Source organism: Phycodurus eques, chromosome 6 (genome assembly GCF_024500275.1).
Source record: "Phycodurus eques isolate BA_2022a chromosome 6, UOR_Pequ_1.1, whole genome shotgun sequence".
In the NCBI taxonomy this organism is placed as follows: Eukaryota; Metazoa; Chordata; class Actinopteri; order Syngnathiformes; family Syngnathidae; genus Phycodurus; species Phycodurus eques.
The window spans coordinates 21,789,938-21,809,431 of record NC_084530.1 but is presented as its reverse complement, the minus strand read 5'-3'; the positions used below and the strand labels follow the sequence as shown (position 1 = coordinate 21,809,431).

General features: G+C 43.7%; 1 protein-coding gene across 1 annotated transcript in view; it reads right to left on the bottom strand.

Annotated features, from left to right (window-relative positions):
* Positions 1-12,228: 12,228 nt before the first annotated feature.
* The window catches only part of fbxw7 (F-box and WD repeat domain containing 7), a 42,022-nt gene continuing 34,756 nt past the window's right edge, over positions 12,229-19,494 (bottom strand). The window contains exon 11 of the mRNA XM_061680737.1: positions 12,229-15,274. Within this exon, the coding sequence (XP_061536721.1) occupies positions 15,006-15,274 (269 nt within the window). The 3' untranslated portion in view covers positions 12,229-15,005. The remainder of the gene's footprint in view (positions 15,275-19,494) is intronic.

The window sequence follows — 19,494 nt, the reverse complement described above, 5'->3', positions numbered from 1 at the left end:
GAAGGATTGGTGGAAGTTAAGATGAAAAGGTGGATGGATGGATGTAACTTAAGATGAACGGATCACAGATGTAAGTTAAAATGGATGGATGACAGGTAGAGGTCAAGACAGATGGATGAGAGATGAAAATAAAGATGATGGAGGACAGATGCAAGTTAAGACGGATGGATGGTAGCGGGAAACAACGATGGATTTGCGAGTAAGTTTGAAGGAGGTGGAAGGATGATAAAATGGATGGATGTTGGGCAGCAAAGGATTGATGGATGGACGGATGGATGACAGGTGGCAGTTAAGATGGATGCGTGATCAGTGGAAATGAAGATGGATGATGGAAGAAGGACGGATGAATGGCAAACCCATTTTTTTGATGACGGATGTAAATTGTTTTGTCTTCGGGCCTAAAAAGGACGTTCTGTCGTATGTGATAGACGGCAAAAGAATATTTCCACGTCTAACTTTTAAGGTGTGTGTGGGCTGTGATTGGCTGACTCCTGAAAGGTGCTTTGTAGCCAGGCTGCCCACTAATGGCCCCGCGTGTCTGCAAATGTCAAGCAAGGGGCCGCTTGGAAATCGCACGCGGCCGTAATGGTGACGAATGGCACTCGGCGGCGTTCGCGCGGAAGTCGACCTCTCATTACAGACTCGGCGGCACGCAGCCGGACGACTGACGACTGTGCGAGCAGTACGTGAGGTGAGCGCTTGGGAAATATTGATGGAGGGATGCACGGTTGGATGAACAGATAATGATGCTTTCGAAATGAATATGTGGGTTATTGAGTAGATAGAAAGGTGGGATAGATGACGGATGGATGGTGAAAAGAATGAGTGAGCAGATGGATTGGTGGGTGGATGAAAAATGGAAGTTTGGATGAATAAATTATGGATATGGCTACAATTGGATAGATTATTAATGATGGATGGATGGATGGACTGACAGATGACCAAATGATGAGCATTGGGGCGAGTGTAGGACTGAATGAATAACAACGGTGGCTAACGATGGTAGATGGAAGGATGGACGGTGGAAGGAAGTCAGATGAGCGGATGATGAAGTTGGATGGACGGATGATGGACACACACGCGATGGTTGGAAGGGTGACTGGATGTGGGTTGATGGATGAATGAATACATTAACACAGCAATTGCAAACATGTCCACAAAGCTTTGGGAAAGGGTAGCGTTAGACTAGAGTTAGCGTTCAGATTAGGGTAGGGTTATGGTTAAGGGTAGAGTTCCATTTAGGATTATGGTATGGTTAGTGTTAGGGCTAGTGTGACTGTAGATTAAGGATTATTGAAGGGTTAAGGCACTTACACACTACGCTTAGTTTGCGACGCGCACCGCGCGGGTTGGGACTCAGGATGACGCAGCAATAATGGCAACATCGCGCAAGCTTGCCCATATTTGGGGCTAGTTGCAAAACGAGCGAACAGGAGGTAGCCTGGTGCTTTGAGTAGCAGCTAGAAAAAGGCTATGGGTCCATCTGATTGTAATGGCATGGCACGATCTTGGGGAGTTGAGGCTCAGCCGTGACCTACCGCACAGCTCAATGAAGACCGCTTTCAAGTTGTACTTCGGGCTGAGCAGAGAGCAGTTTCTTTTCACGCTCCGTCATGTGTCTTGTGTCCCAAAGCTCGGCACACTGAAACAACAAAAATGACTGATTCCCCCCCCCCCCAAGCTGTTTTCACTGAAGAACTCTGCCAAGACCTCCTGCTGTCATCACTCTGCCACCAAGTCTCCTATCGGGTGCGCTGAGAAGTCGTGTGCTGAGTCCAAATTGAATTTTTTTTTCATTTGCGTGCGCCGCCAACCTTATTGTGACAGCCCTCAACCCTTACGCATGGAGTGATTGACAGTGAAGTGTGAAAGGGGCCTTTAGAGTTATGGTGGGGTTAGGGCAGGGCGCCGGGGTCCCCAAACTACAGCCCGGGAGCCATTTGCGGCCGGCCATACGTTTTTTAGTGGCCCGCGGCGTAAGCTAGAATTAATAACTGACACGGCCCGTGTCGTTTGCCCGGATTGTCAACTTACTTTCTATTCTGGGCGGTAAAACGAGAAAAAAAAGAAGTAATTCCTTCTTATCACTCACTTCCACGTTCCATCATTCGCTACGACGTGCCTCAGAATTGCGATTGTTTGCTCCTCTTACGGTTAGACGAGGGGATACATTATGGTTAGGTTGACAAATATGCTTAACCGATGAAGCACCGACTGTTCAGAAAACGTTAGCACCTGAATTAAAAGTCATAATAGCAAATATAAATACATACAGTCTCAGTCACACATAGTTGACTGTTCATAGAGGCCAACAGTAACTTTGTGCTTCACTTCTACACAGAGCGTCAACATTTTCTCAGCAAAGAGTTGCTGATAAAATATTAAAACATGCGGTGAGGTGAATGCGCCTCCGAGGCACGCCGGCCGGCAGGCGCTTTGCTTCCACGCCTGCCAGCCGCCATTGATTTAAGGCCCTGCGTCAACGGGAGCCTCGTTGCGGGGGAAAGTCATTCGTCTCACCTGCCTGCTAATGGGAACGTTAGCCGCCCGGCGCCAAAGCTACAGGCGATCGGTGAGGCTTCGTGTGCGGGAGGAGGAGCGGCCCACCGATTCTGATGAGCGACATTAAACTGTAAACATGCACGACGACAACTGAACCGGAGAGGGAAAACAACGGCGGGAGATCGTTAGCGGCGGCACGGTGGGCGACTGGTTAGAGCATCTGTCTCACAGTTCTGAGGACCGGGGTTCAATCCCCGGCCCCGCCTGTGTGGAGTTTGCATGTTCTCCCCGTGCCTGCGTGGGTTTTCTCCGGGCTCTCCGGTTTCCTCCCACACCCCAAAAACATGCATGAATTGGAGACTCTAAATTGCCCGTAGGTGTGACTGTGAGTGCGAATGGTTGTTTGTTTCTCTGTGCCCTGCGATTGGCTGGCAACCAGTTCAGGGCGTACCCCGCCTCCTGCCCGATGACAGCTGGGATAGGCTCCAGCACGCCCGCGACCCTAGTGAGGAGAAGCGGCTCAGAAAATGGCTGGATGGATGGATGGATGGATGAGATCATTAGCGTCGTAGCGGACATTTGACGACTGCAAATGCAACATGAAAAACATCATGGAGAAATCGCACCTGACCTCTCGGTCACAAGAAACGAGTCAGCGGTAAATAAGATCAAAGCTGTTCGATTGGGAAATCAGAATATACAAACCGACCTTACTCGGGATTTATGGGGAAAAAGCTTTGAGGGCTATTAACTCTTCCTCTAGCTCTGCTGGACTGTCTCTTATTCGATTTAGGGCTTCTCCACACACTCCATTACAGTAAACACAAACCCTATAGAATATTACAGCATTCAATCAATGAACACGGTAGTAAGTGCTTCCAGGCTCCCTGTAACCTGACTCGCATGTTTTGGGCCTGTCCTGACTTGGTTAATTACTGGCAGTCTTTCTCTAAAGTGGAACTAAGCAGGTCCCAAAAAATGGCATCGCTATGTATACGAAATCCGGTTTCCAAACTTGAATAATAAGGGCCGCCTCTCGGCTCTCAGACGCTGTGGGCGTGTCGAATGGATGCGCCAAATGGAATCAAACATACTGAGGGGGTGATAGCTCATATTATGTAAAATCACGTTTGGAGTCTCAACTTCAAATTCGAACAGTTATTGTGGACTATAATCATACAAATAAGCACATAAGTCAACTTCACCTCGTTTGTTGGTGACACAATGTCACAGGCGAACCTGACAACAGCGGCACGGGAGGAGGAAGCCCAGGTAGTTAGACGGTGGGCACTGCCCCGTTCACTAGTATCAAGTTGCCCACGAAGCCATGTTGTTTACAAAACGATCCGTCGTAAAATGCGCACTGCGCAGTCGGTTGCTGGTGTTGATGTTCAGCTCGCCATCTGCGTGCGTCTTTAAAAAGTTAAGCCATCGCTTTTTTAGTTTCTCATTTTTGGGGGAAAAAACGTCACCGAGCTATTTTGTAAATCGAGGCATCCACCCGGTGAAGACGCATTTTCGGGGCGTAGCCTTCGTTAGCTTGCTAATTACACGCTGGAGTGGTAAATGGGCCTTGTTATGGAAGCTGAGCACAGCTAACTCACAACTGAGCAGCCAAACGAAATGACGTCACTTTGTACTTCTATAGCGGGGGAGGAAGCTCGCGCTAGAAAGTATACGGGGTTTTAGCCCCGTATACAAAATCAGGAAAATTCAAACAGTGAAAAAGGTGCTTAAGATATGTCTCAACAATTCAGCACTATATTGTTAGAAGTCTTTGCATATGTTTTGTACAGATGAAGTATTATAAAAAGGATTGGACAGCCGTTGCCTGCCGAGACCGATCCTTTGCTCTTGTGCCTGTCTGTGTCTGGACCAAAGAAACAATCTAATTGGAAAAAGTTACATTTTTGGTGTTGGATTAAAGACAAAAAGCCAATTATTAGTGCCGGAGCCACGAAAGAACCCAATTTTTGGTGCTTGTTTGTTCATCTGATTTGAGTTCAATTTTACATGGATGAAATTCTCTTTACAAAAGTGACTTCAAACATGGCCTGTAGAGTTTTTAAAGACTTTATGATGATCCCAGTTGTTTCATCTTTATGCATCCGGGCTCCATCGGCCGTGCTCTACGTCACTGACAAATCGCGTAATGAATTGGCCCCTATTAAAAGCCAATGAATCAAACGGATGATTTATTCACAGCGGACATGTTTTGATGTTGTTGATGGGGGCTTCGGGCCACGTGTTGTTTGTGCTCGCCGCTCTGCTCGCTTTTGTCTCCGTGAAATGAACATGACGGTAACGACAAAGCGAATAAATCCAGCTACGCTACAATACCGCACAACAATTTAGCCACTATCACGACACACGCACACACACGCTCGTATCTGGAAAAACTCCTTCGTCGGGTCACTCGTATCTCAAGAGACCACTGTATACTTTTGAAAGAATTAAACCTGTCTTGTTATTGATGAACATTTAAGCCTACTTTTAATGTTGGTCATGATGATGGTTCATGGAGAGTATTTTTTATTTTTTATTTTTTAGGAGTTACTTGGTATAAAAAGTGAAAACCACTGACGTCAACTGTTGTTATCTGCAGAACTGAAAACATTACGGGAATAATTTTGGAGACTTTAAACGCAGTTTTGAGCAAAATGCATTTAAAAATCGACTCTAGTAAAAACTACCATTGGTTGCGTGGTGATGGCCTGACTGTCACGCCGGCAAAACGAGCTCAGCCCGCCACAAAGCCGGCAATCAAAAACAAGGACGTGGAGCGAGAATGGAAGGAAAGGTGGACAGAAGCATCCGTGTTTGTCTGCGAGCGAGAGAGGAGACAAACACGGGCGGGATGTCAGCTGGCGGTGCTCCTTTTTCATCTGCATCTCCTTCCTCCTTCCAGCCAGCCAGCCAGCAGCAGCACACTCGCTGCATTTCAATCACTTGACTGGAGGAGAGCGAGCGAGAGAAAGTCAAAGAGAAAAAGAGAGAGAGAGCGATAAACAGAGATGATAGCAGAAGTGTCTGCATGAAGGCTGGACATGACAGACGCTCACACGTCTCAAGACCAGAAGCCTTTGATGTCCCCCCCCCGAGGGTGTTTCACGTATTTCATCATAATTTATTTGTTTAACCTAATAGTAATATGGGTACTTTTTATTTTATTTTATTTTGTTTCTCACGTTTTTTTTTTTTTACCCTATCGTCACACTGACATTATGTTAAAACGGTAGACGATATAGGCAGTGGCTTCAGTCAACATCTTTTGGTCTTTGTTTGATTTAAAAGATTTTGTGTCGAAGACTGATTTGTGGAATACTATATGACCAAATAAATGCAACTAAAAAAAAAAAAAAAAAAGTATGAAAGGCAATTGAGAACAGATTCTCAGTTCTCAATTCCGGACTGCAGACAGCAAAGTAAACAAAGCAAAATAGAAGCAAATATTTATACAACAAACTGTACAATGTGCTATCGTTACATATTCATATAATTGAATATGGTTACAACCAGTTCAGGGTGTACCCCGCCTCCTGCCCGATCATAGCTGGGATAGGCTCCAGCACGCCCGCGACCCTTGTGAGGAGAAGCGGCTAACAAAATGGATGGATGGATGGATATGGTTATATATTTGCATAATATATTACGTTACATCCTATGTTGAATAAAAGATTCATAACAGTTATTGAAGCAACTATGTATGTCCATCCATCCATTTTCTGTACCGCTTTATTCTCACAAGAGTCACGGGCGTGCTGGAGCCTATCCCAGCTATCTTCGGGCGAGAGGCGGGGTACACCCTGAACTGTTCGCTAGCCAATCGCAGGGCACATAGAAACAGAGAACCATTCGCACTCACATTCACACCTTTGGCAATTTTTTTAAACGATGATATCGGGAGGAATAAGGTGAATATTATAATTTGTTTCAGAGTGTTCCAGTTGTTTCCCCAAACAACTGGAAAACCGAAAAGATTATTGAACAAAAGTAGTACCAAAACCGGGTCTAGCCCGCCTCTTTGGAGAGTTACGTCAAGCGCAGCGCCGGACGTAAGCCAGCCAGAATGTTAACATCTGTCCATCAGTCTGAGAGGGACTAAAGCTATGGCAAGTCCCCCGCCCCACACCCTCACAAGAGCCTGCTCTTCGACGCCCCCACACCACCCTTGGTGGGGTCGCCCAAGACGGGCGTACGTCACAGGTGCGGTGCGTGACTCGACCGCCATGGCGGCCACAAGTGTCTGGAGGGAAAATTTCTGCTTGAATAAATAAAAAGAAGACTGATGCCTCATGCAAGAAGAAGTGGTGACGCCATTTGTTCACGGATGGAATTTCCATTCATTTCAACAGGGAAAGTTGATTTGAGATACAAGTGTTTTGAGTTATGAGCGTAGTAACGGAAGAAATTAATCTTGTATTGGTGTTTTTTATTTTTTAATTTTTTAAAAAGGATGAACGCAGGATAAAACTGATAAAACAATGCTAATACATTGATGGACCGATGATGAAAGAAAACTGATAAAAACATGAACACTTGACAAAAACAGGATTGACTGATGATACAAAAGAAACCGATGGACACAATTAAAAAATGTATTCAAAATATGATCAAGGCAAGGCATAAAAACAGGATGAAAACGACAAAAACTAGGATTAAAACATCGAATACATGCTTAAAACCACGATGAACGCATGATAAAACAATTATTTAGTGCATTATAAAATCAGTAGCTAATGCAGTAGATAATACATATTTAATACATGATTACAAAACATGATAAATACACTAAAAACATTGAACGAACGACGATTAGAAACAAAAATAGATGATCAGAAGATACATTCTTACGCAGCCACGCATACACTTGAGACTATCAGAAAACCAAAAGTGTTTCATTAAAAAACAAGCATCCAATTAACATAACACGTTTCTTTTGTGGCTCTTTGATTAATGAGGATGCTCCCTCATGCAATATGGATGCGCTGCACCACACTCATCCTCTAACTCCCCCACCACACACACACACACACACACACACAGAATCTTGAGCAAAAAATGAAAAGAGTGGCAGTTTTCATTTCAAACAAAGCTGTATGTCACTTCACATTAAGCTTGATTTCTTGTTCTTTTTTGAAGATGTTTGTGTGCAGCATTTCCACTGTAACGCATCATCTTCTTTGCTCCACGTGGGGCTTTGCTGGCCCTTATTAGAACGCCTCAACCAAGAAAAAAAAAAAACGATTGAAGGGGACGACTACTGCCAGAAACATGCAGTCAGGTAACACGCGCTTTACCTCCATCAAGAAAAGTAAAAAAATAACGATAATTAAATAACATTCTAAAATATAGTTCTATGGTTTGTGCTTTATATTGATTTTCCCTTCGAATCCAGTAATGTCCATGATTTCATTTTCAGAACTGCTGAATTTGCATATTTGCTGTCAAAGCCGTCTGCTTCACCTCTGATTGCGCAATCCCTTTCTAACTGGATTGAGGAGGCTTGTGATTCGCAAGTGCCTGTGTCTCTCTCCAATACGTTTTCACACACTTTTAATAATAATAATTTGTCATTGTCAGGTTAATGTATTTGATCTGCGTGTGTTACACGTTTAGTTTTGCTGATCGCATAAAACCTGCAGATAAAAACAAAACACTGGGTGAGGCAGACAGTGTTCTGCCTCAACAAGGCAGACTTACCATTAGGTAAACACAAGCTATTGCCGCTTTCCCTGTCACATTAAAACTGATAAAGTTCTCTTCAACTTAAAGCAATTGTTGTTTTAGTCTTTATTTATGCACTTAAAATCACTTGAAAACGCTCAACTAGTCCCCCTGCCTTTTCTTGCAATGGACTATTCAATCTTCTTAATGTGTATGTGCGGACTTGATTCAGGAAGACGGTGCTTCATACATCCGATCAGAAAATACCAGTTTATAATGTCAGGCTGCTCATTTAATGGAAAATACACCACTCTGTTTGCCTCCAATGTCTTCACCAGCCATGACCCTCACCTGCATGTCACTGACCACTGCGGAAAACTATCCATTCTGTCTGGATTTTTGTTACTTCCTTCGTGCGTGAGCGTGGACTGCATCATTCCTTATATTTTGACCCTCTCAGGTAGCAAAATAAGAATGCCAGCTCGGCTGCCCTGTTCTTTAATCGGGCCCACCAAGCATTTGCATGATCAGTAATATGATCGGATGGGGAAAAAAAACCCAAAACAAAACGATGTTAAAACATGAATAAATGGATGAAAACGTGATGAAAAGTCAAAATCAATGTTCAGTGGCATGGGGGGGTGAAGGGAAAGCTCCTCGTTGCTGAGTCACCTGGCACCATACAGCCCTTGCACCTCAAGTTTACACTCGCAAGTCAAAGCAAAAAAAAAAAAATAATCGTCCAATTGTATCTCGAAGAACACGTAAGTCGGGTCCCTCATATCTCAATGCACCACTGTATTTGGCTGAGTTTATGAGTGGGTCAAAATATTTCAATGCAGTGGAGTTGCAATCAGTGCTTAAAGTAAGCTGTACCTAATATTTTGTCTGTTTATATGATATGACGCAAGCGATGTAATTTTCTTGCAGTCTCTCATGTGCTTTCATGTCAAAGTGTCGAAACCTTCACGTTTCATCTTGATGGCCTTTGATAGGATTTTTTTTCATCATCATCATCATCATGCGGGTCGTGTCCACCCCGGTGGGGGAGGGGTGCCACCATTTCGATCGAGGCCTTCGTCGACCCATGCGAGCGAAATGGTCGCCGCACCCAGCTGAGTGTCTCATGTCACCCACGGGTGGGGGTGGGGTGACGGCAGGGGGTGCCACCCCACCGCCCCCACAAACCCTGGGACCAGAGAGCATCGCCATGATGACGGAATGCAAGTGCTCTTCTTCTTAGCAACTAATTGCCTTCGCTTCCAGTCTGGTGAGACTTTTCATGTGCAGGGTTTGCACTAATTAATTGAGATCTCAGGAGGGGGAAGAAAAAAAAAAAGGACGTGAACCGGGACGTTCCCACCGCAGAGCTCGTTAAGATGCTGGAGATTTTAGTTCTCACGGATTTTTAGCAATTAACGGCAGTAAAAGGAGGAAGAACAATGGAGATCAATGATGATTATACATGTTATATCACTCAAAGGACTCTAATGTACTGTATATGTTGTATTTTAGGCAACATGTCATAAAAACGAGCACCCAGCATCATGAAGTGCTTTGATGTGTATTCTTTCGGTCAGGGTCAGCAAGGAAGCAAAACATTCACTAAAACTAAACTCTTAACTAAACATTGAAATGTATAATGGCTTCTGTCGTGAAAACTAGAAGAGAACATTCAGAATCATGTAGTGCTTTAATGCGTATTCTTGCCAATTCCCCAAATCCCATTATTACAAGGCCTGCTGTCATAAGACAGCATCCAACAATGTGGGATGGTTTAATGCGGACTCTTTCAACTTCATGAAAACGAGAAAGGAGCATCCAGCATCATACTCTGCTTAAATGTGGACTCGTTCACCTTCATGAAAACTAGTAGACTCCAGCAGTATGGAGTGCTTTAATGCAGATTCTTTCCAAATCAGACAATCGCGCATAAAAATCTACCACTAAAAATAATTAAAATTTATAAGACCACCTCATGAACTCAAGAGAGCATCCAGCATCATGAGTTGCTTTCATGCACTCTTTCAATTTCAAAGTCAGAGATGAATCAAGCATAACATTCAATCACTAAAAGTGATTTGATTTTTTGTTGTTGTTGTTAGGATGGCTGTTAAATAGAAGGAAGTGCTTTAATGTGGATTCTTTCTGCTTTCTACCTGGAAATGAAACAACAAAATAGTGGACTTACTGTGTCTTTTGGGGCATGCTTCTTGAGACTTTTTTTTTGTGGCTCTACTCTTGGCAGGTGTGGTTATTAAGTAAGTGAGTGGAACTGTTTTCGGGGACTGAATTTTCATTGTTGTTGTGAACCGTAGTTATTAGTTTGTTTTAAGGTGATGCATTAAACTTTGCTGACACGCTTTGGTCGCTTGTTTGGCTGGCGACCGATTCAGGGTGTAATTTCATGCTGCTAAGTCAAAGTGGCTTTAGGGGCCAGAATCTTAAAAATTGACAGGGCGCTATCAAGCCAAACTGGCCACTTCAAACCAAAATGGCTGACTTCCTGTGTTTTTTAGGGAATGGCTTCTGGAGAATTTTTTGTTCATCTGATCATGACAGACACGACTATTAAATTTCATGTTGCCCAGTTCAACTGGCTTTTGGGGTTTCATTAAAAAAAAAAAAAAGACCAACCAAACTTCCAAGACAACATGTCAGCTGTTGAGCACGCTCAGCTCACTCGAACACATTTCTTGGGGCAACACAGGTTGACAATGGGATTAAGTGTAGCCAGTGGTGGGTAGTACCGCGCTACCTTTACCCGGGTAACATTTTCTAGAAACTGTACTTGTCAGAGTACTAATGCACGGTACCTTTTACTTTTGTGAAGGATCGATACGTTTACTGTTACAATGGCGACATGCCGTTCGCAACTTTTATTTACCCATTCTTGCGTGCGCGTCTATTTTTAGACTCCATCTTCGACTTCCGCATAGGGCGCCCGTTGTGCCAATCGTTAATGTCATTTGACTCCAATTCACCATCAGACGACACAAGACCAGGCACGTAGCCTTCGCGAGCCAATCAAAATGACTCATTTTGGGGAGGGGGAAAAAAAAAAAACAACAACACAGCAGCGCGAGCGTGTTTACTTTATAGACTCCAAAAAACAACAGTTTTGTCATGCAGCTCTTAAATTGTGACTGGCCAAACTTGGATATTTCCACCTACTTCTAACTTGAGAAAATACCGTGCAGAAAGTTGCAGATGTTTTTGCTGTTGTTTTGGCAGTGGATATGGTAAAATCTCGAGCAACCTTGGGAAACAGAATGTGGTGGCGGTGCGATGGCCGCTCGTTCATCAAGCGTGAAGGCAGCGCTCAAAAAGGTGAGAGCTGGATAAATGGCTGATAACCTCGAGAAATTAGACCATTCATCATCTTCACAAAAAGAAAAATGGAAAAAGATGGAGCCTGAAGAGTCACAACAAAGAATGTTTAAAAAAAAAAAAAAAAAAAAAAAATACAGTTCCTCATTTCACGAGGACGCAGCTGCAGCAAAGGGGGCCTATGGAGTATAATACTTCCATGTGTGTTTTTTGGACATACTCGGCAAATAAAGATGATTCTGATTCTAGCCGTGAGAGACTGAGGGCACCACTGTAAGAAAGTGGAGACTGTGGAGTCAAATACTGCAGCATCCAAAGCACGGCAAAAGAGTAAGCTAAAAACAGTTGGCATGTGTGTTTATTTTGGTCTTTTCTAAAATGTTACGACGACAGCAATTTTATTCGAGGAGGCTGAGGGCAACGATCCAGCAAAGTGGAGACTGTGGAGTGTAATGCAAGTGTCCAGACATAGGCACAGCAACGGTACACTAACGTTAAAGTGTGTTTTTTGGGGGGGTTTTTTTCTAGCAATTTTATTAGAGGGGCAACTAATGGCACAAAAATGGAGTGCTACAGCAAAAGGGAGACTACGGAGTATAATACCACAGCTTCCAGAGCTAAGGCACAGCAACAGGTTAAGCTAACGCTAGCGTATGTTTATTTTGGTAATTTCTAGCAGAGAATCCTCAAACGTTAGAATGAGATTGCAATTTTATCCGACAGGAGACTGAGGGCGCCAATGCAGCAAAGTGGCGATGGTGGAGTATATATTGTAGCATTTAGAGCAGCAACGGCTGAAGCCAAGTTTATTTTCATAGTTTCTAACCATGTATAGTCAAACAAAATGACAAATATTTTCGACCAATGAGTGGGAAGCAGCGTTTTATCTCGTCCAATCAAATTGACCCAAAACACAAACAGCAATTCAAATTACTCCTGTCACGACACAATTACCCAAATAATTTGCTTTATTCAACATAGAAGATTCCTTCACACAAGGTAACAAAACAGACAACGGATTTTCGCTTGAAATGGAAAAAAAAAAAAAAAAAAAAAAAAAGTAAAATAAACCCACAATTTATTGCACTTTAAGTTAAGAAAATAAAATTCTAAGTCAATGAAACAAATACACACAAAAGAAATCCCTTTTTTTTTTCTTTCCATCTGTCTAGTCTTTTTTACCAGGCAGTTTTACATGAACGGAAACAAACAAAAACAAAAATTTAAAATAAATCTGTTTTGTCGAACCAGACCATAAATTAAAAAGCGGGAGAAAAACGAGGAGAAAGAGCAAGATTGTTTTGTTGTTGTTTCTTTTTTGTTTAATATACAGTGTTACAACCACTTTCACAGTTCAGCTTGTGACTTTTGGAGAGACGTTTTGGCTACAAGGTTCACCTTTATTTTTGCCCATCATGTATAACACTTGAACTACCCCCCCCCCCCCCCCCACTAATAACCAACGGGTAGGCAGGCCCTACACGGACAACAACCAATCACACGCCAGGACGTTTATGTTCATTCTTTTTCCTTTAAAGTCCTGTAAAGTGTTTTTTTATCAGTTGTATTGTCCACGCAGCATTGCTATCATCCTGCTGGTTGTCCCGAAGAATGCGGAACAAGTCTGCTAGCACGCTAACACACTCATGCTTCCTTCCTTTTATTCGCAGGCGATCCAGTCCTCTCCGCCTCGTAGAGGCACGTTTGGCTCAAGTTTCAGTGGCAAAAAAAAACAACAACAAAAGAAAAAGTAGGATTTATTTTTTTTTTTTTTATATCTTCTTTCAACCCCGCTAGAAAACAAAAGTTCAATTTGGAATTTCGCCTGGGACTAAAACGTCACAGCGAAAAAGTCAAACGTTCTGACTATTTTCGTCCCCCCTGTTCATCTAGCAGCATTCGTCGAGTTTGGCCACGGGCTGGGAGGTGGGAGTGGGTCGAGGACGAGGAGCGTGGAGGGCCGGGTGGCTGCGCACTGGCCTCGGAAGCTTGGAATACTGGACTGAAAAACTGAGGACAGCTTTGATGTTATGAGATTTTTTTCTTCCCAGTGGCGACATGGTGGATTCAACGTAGCACCATCTGGACAGCATTGACGCTCCTGTTTTTTTTGTCCCGTAAGATGTTGTGGGAGATCGGAAGCATATAACACACCACCAACTAGACTGAAGAAACAGCAGTGATGTTCCTGTTCCTGGAGAGATTAGTGGGCAGTTGAATACCTCACCATAGACTGGCACGCATTCCCAGCTGGACTGAAACAACTCTGGACAGCATTGGTGTTCCTGTCCCTGGAAGCAGAACTCCTAACCTCGGAAGGTTGGACTATACCACCATGCTGGACTGAAAAACTCTGAACAGAATGGGCGTTCCTGATACTGATTTTCCGCCCTTGTAAAATTGTTGTGAGAAGTTGTGAGGCTGGAACACACACCCAGCTATTGATGTTCCTGTTCCTTTTTCATGTAACGGTGTTTTCAGAGGTTGGTAGTTGAGGAAGGAGGGCAGCAGAATTCCTCGCTTCTGTTGTATTACTGCACTGGCTGGGCTGAAAAACTCTGGACAGCAACGGCGTTCCTGTTCCCCCCTTGTAGAAATGTGGTGCGAGGTTAACTGGAACACCCCAAGCTCGACTGGAAAACTTTGGACAGCACTGCCGTTCCTGTTGCTGTTTTTATTTGTGGACACTTGGTGGGCAGCAGAATTCAACATCTCAGAAGGCTGGAACAGTCCACCAAGCTTGAGCAAAACTCTAAACAATAACGTTTCTGCTCCTGTTTAGGGGTTGTGGTGCATCAGAATTCCTGTTCTCAGAAGGCAGGAACACACCACCGAGCTCAACTGAAGAACTGGACAGCATTGACGTTCGTGTTTGTCTGCCACTGTAAGATGAGGCAGGAGGTTGGTCGGCGGGGCTGAGTGGTATGAGAATTCGTCGCTGTGGATCAACTGGAGGGAAAAACTGGACCGCATTTAGGTTCCTATCCCCCCCCACCCCCCCCCACCCCTTCGGTAATACATGGTGGGAGGTCAGTTGGCAGCACAATTCAAGGCCTCGAAAGGCTGGAACACAAACTTGACCGAAACACTTAACAGCATTGATAGTGATCCTGTTCCTGTTTTTCCCCCCCAACAAACAATGAAGGGGGGGAAGGCGGGTTCTAATACTTGGATTTGTTGCTGTTAGCAACAGGAAGGCGGGGGAAAAATTATTTTGAAATTCACAAGTCGATCACATCGTGGATCAAAACGGGAAATAGCAAACGGAGCAGGAACGACAACAAAGTGAAATTCAAACTGAGATCTCCTTCCTCACGAGGTCTCACGAGGTGGTTCTCTGTACATGCCAACAATCGGTCCTGTTCAGTGTGGTGGGAACCCTTGCAATCGGCGTAGATTGGTGTCGGTTTAGGGGACTTGCTGTAGCATTTAGAGACCTCCTATTTTTACCCCCCAGCTCCTCCTCCTTGCAGCCTCCCGGTAACAACTGCGCAGCCGCCCTGCGTTCACTTCATGTCAACGTCAAAGTCGAGCACGAGCAGCTTGGTCTCCTCGGTGCCGTTGCGGCTGCCCACGGCGCACACCAGCTTGGTGTTGGAGGCCCGTATGCGCCACACCACACCGCCGCTGCCGCCGCTCTCTAGGGTCACCAGGTTGCGGATGAACTCGCCTGTCTTCAGGTCCCACAGCTTGACCGTGCCGTCGTCCGAGCTGGTGATCACAAAGTTCTTGTTGAACTGCAGGCACGTGACGGCGCTCTGGTGCTTGTGCGGACCTGGGAAACACCAAGGACGACACGTGAGACAAATGAGACGGCGCAGTTAGCTTCAGATGATGTTAGCCAAATAGCATAAAGAGCTCTTGCATGTAATGCAGTGACAAATCCGTTGCAGATAATACGGTTTATCCATTTCTGGTTTTCGTAATAGGACAGCTGTGTATTCATAGTCTCGAGTCTTAAAGAGCAACCCCCCCCCCCACCAAACACAACGCAAACCATACCATAAACATTGTCTTCTGATGTGCACACAAAATGTACAGCATTTGAAGCTATCATGGATTTCCTAACAATGTTGAACTGTGTATTGCCCAGACCCTGCTTTCCTACTGGGATGACTGACAATCTACATAGACAAAGAAAAACATTTTTTAGCAAGCACATTGGTATTTTTATATAATCCCCTGCTGAATTTGCTCACAAAGAAATCAACTATGGTTGCTTATGGAAGCTAGACACGGACGGACAGACGATCCAGACAGAGACGGACACAGCGAGAGAACGGGTGAGAAAAAGAGAGAGAGTTGGCCAGTGGATAGATGATAGATTAATGGATAGACTGTATACAACAGATTGATGGATGATAGGTCAGTGGATAGCAGGTAGATGACAGCGGATTAATAATTTGCCAAATGGATGGACGCATAGGTCAGGGGATAGAAGGATGATAGAGGCATAGATAGGTAGCACCATAGAGATAGATGGTACATGGGTGGATACAGGAGACAGAACAGTGGATGGATGGATGATAGAAAATAGAAATACATCAAATATGTGGGTGATTACTGTATTGTATATTTATTTTACTATGGCAATACATGGGGTTGACTGATGGGTCCCCATTTCAACTTGTTCCTTCCTAGCTATTCCCCAAAAAAGGTAGGCGGTGACACGGTAAGGCTTTCTTTCGCCTGCGTGCCGCTGCCACCAAAACTTGTGTGATGCTTAAAGTCAAGATGGCGGCATATGCAGACTTCCGAGCCAGCGAGAGGCTTGAAAGCGATATCTTAATGAAATCAATTTGACGCGATAGCAAACAACTGGCGTTTATAGCCGCTGTTACCATGGCAGCATGTGCTGCGTTCAAAGACCGCTGTTGAGCATGCTAATCAACACTCAGCTGATGTGCTTTGTCCACCTATTGTATCATTGAAGGTAATATCAGACATTGTTCACTGACCTAATTATATCACCGACAAAGACCCTCTCCCCCTATCTCAGACAAACATCCACCTAAGCCTCACCCTCGCCTGCCTTTTCACCATCACACCATGGCGCAACTCCTTTTGTTTCATGCTGCTGTTTACGAATGAGGGAATTTAGGGGTCGCTTTTCGAGCAACTTCCTGTGAGCCACCATTGACGCTAATGGGGTTCACGCAAACACAAAAGAAATAAGCTTGGTTTGTGCATGCAGACAAACAAGCTCAATGTGTCTGGTTTGGACTGGCCTAGTTCAGGATTTGTCACATCATTACAGAAACAAGATCATTATGGGTTAGGAAATGCAATCAATTAATAAATAAATAAATACAAGTCTCAAGAATTTGCTCAGAATGTTCAAGGAAACTGGACTAAATGGGATTCTAAACTTATCCACCAGTAACCAAGGATGTCATCTCTAAAGTTGCGTTCAAACTTGATTGCTTCAAAGTCTATAAATTAAAATGAGTCAGTGTGGTTCTGGCTCTCTGGTCCAAATTGAAGTAGTGGAAAAAAAACAAAAAACAAATAGACATTGCATTTTGAATCACATAGTTGGCCCTTGTTTACTTAAGAAGTTTTCACACTTGGCAGGTTTGGTTCCGTTAAACCCAAATCTAGTGGCATTTCTTTGATAATGCAATACAATGGAAGATTTATTCGCATTCACTGGCAGTCTGTTTACAAAAACTCCGTTATCTTCTCCATTATTTTACACTTTCTACGCTTTTTGCGTTGTGCTGTGCCATTACTGTGGTATTTTATTGAGCGGATAATATCGGCGCTATTGTATTGTTGCCGTTTGTCTACGGTGATACAATCACGAAGAGCTTTGCCTCAGCATGTTGCCAGCTGGCCGGCCGACGTCCACTTGGCGTAGATTGCATTCCCGGAGGAGATACGGAGAGAGTCGAGAGCCAGCGATAAATAAAAGTGAAGCGAGAGAGACAACTAAATGGCGCAGGAGAATTGAACCATTCCTTCTGTATAGGGTTGGGCATCGTTTGAATTTGAGCGATTCCGGTTCCTTATTTCGATTCCGGTTCCAAACGATTTTCGATTCAGATTGTTTTAGGGGGCTGGGCCAAAAATGTTTGCATGGTTTAAGTAAAGGGTGTCCAAATTATGAACATGCATTTTCTTAGCAGCCCGCAGCATAGACTAAAATGAACATTTGACTCGGGGTTCTATCGCTATCAAACCTATGAACTAAAAGGCAATGTGTGCGGAACTAATCCAATTGACTTAATATTCCTTAATTAATGTTTCAGCTAAAAGTTAAATATAGCATTGTTAAAATCGTTATTTGGGACTGTTTTATCAAATCAAAGGGTTCATGTGTGCAAGTTTTAACTTGACTTCCTGTTTGTAGCTTGTAGCCTTTTAGTTTGAACGGTACACACCGGAACTCACCATTTTGGTACAAAAAGTCACTTCACACAGCACTGGTGATTTTTTTTAAATGCATGGAACGACATGCTATGAAACGTTGATTCCTTTCCTTACCCACCGATGAGGCACATGGTTAGTGTTTGTGATACTTTTTTGTCCCAATTTTGTCCCAATTCGTTGTGATGTAAAGTTGCTACGGTGAAGTTTTAGCTCAATGTTAAGCTTTTTTCCCCCCTGTCATTGGCGCTTACGTTGGTTTGAAGAATAAACTAAACGCTAAAAGCCATCAGTGCAAAAGTGCGACCAACCGTTTACCTTGTTAGCTGTCTGAATGTTTGCAAAGACGCATTTTTTTTTTTTTTTTTTTTTTTTTTTCACTCACCCAATTGACTGAGAGTTGACTTCACTGAAGCTCCGCGCAGTGTAGGCTGAGGCTCGGAGCGCATCAGATGCTACACATCGTGAAAGCCTCCTTTGCACAATATAATATTATTCCAAGTGTTGCACTGAGGCGACTGGTCAATTTTAACAAAGTTAAGACACTTCTTATTCGGGGCATCGAAACTGTGAACCAACATTTTTAAATTTGAATGATTCCGGGAAAACTGGAATGTTAGTCCCGGTTCCAATCGGTTCTCGATTCTCAATGCCCAACCCTACTTCTGTATGTGTGTTACTCACAAGCGGACAAACTGTCAATTGTTCGAAAACTGCAGTCGTTTGTTGACATTCAAACTTGGCTCGCAGCAAACGTGAGTGACGTCGTGCATGCTGTGATCTCGAGATTACAATTTCAGTATCCCGGCCATAGACATCAATGAGCCTAGCACTCTCATACTGCTCTTACTCCTCTCTGTCATCTACTAATTGGTTCACACAGCATGTGGACTGTGCAACAATGATGCTGAATGTCAATGCAAAGGGAGCTCTTGTATATTACTTAGAAAATAAAAAAGGATTTTTTATTGTTTTAATTATTTTAATTAATATATGTACAGCACTTTGTTACAACTGCAGTTGTTGTTGAAGTGCCCTAGAAATAAAATTGAGTTGATAAGTTTGTTGAGTGCAAACACTATAATCTGAACCAATCAACAAGGAGACCACTTGAAGAGATGTTTTTAGTCATTTTGCATGTGAACTCTGGTGCATTTCGGTTAACTGTGGCTCAAGTGTGAATGCCACTTCTTCGATAGTGAAGATCGTTTGGTCAAGTCTAAACGCTACCATCGGAGCCAACCAACAAGCAGATCACTCAAACGTGTGGATGCGAACTCTGATGCGGTTCAGTTTGCTTCGGCTCAAGTGTGAATGCTACACGGACTTAAGACAAGGACTGGCGTCAAAATCCCAGCAGAAAGCGTTGGGAAATCACAAATTATAACTGTCGTCTCCTCGAGACAATTTCGTCTTTTGGTTGAAGGTACCAGTGTGAATGCCACGGCCGTGTACAAATTTGGTTCAATTAAACTCAAATTTGTTGTCACTTCTTTGAACCTTATTGAACCTTGTATGGCCAAGTGTGAACTACCATTTGAATAGACCACTTGTAGTAGACCACTTGAAGGTGGATTTAGTCCTTTTTCAACTAAACTCTGGTGCGGTTCACTTCAAGTGTGAACG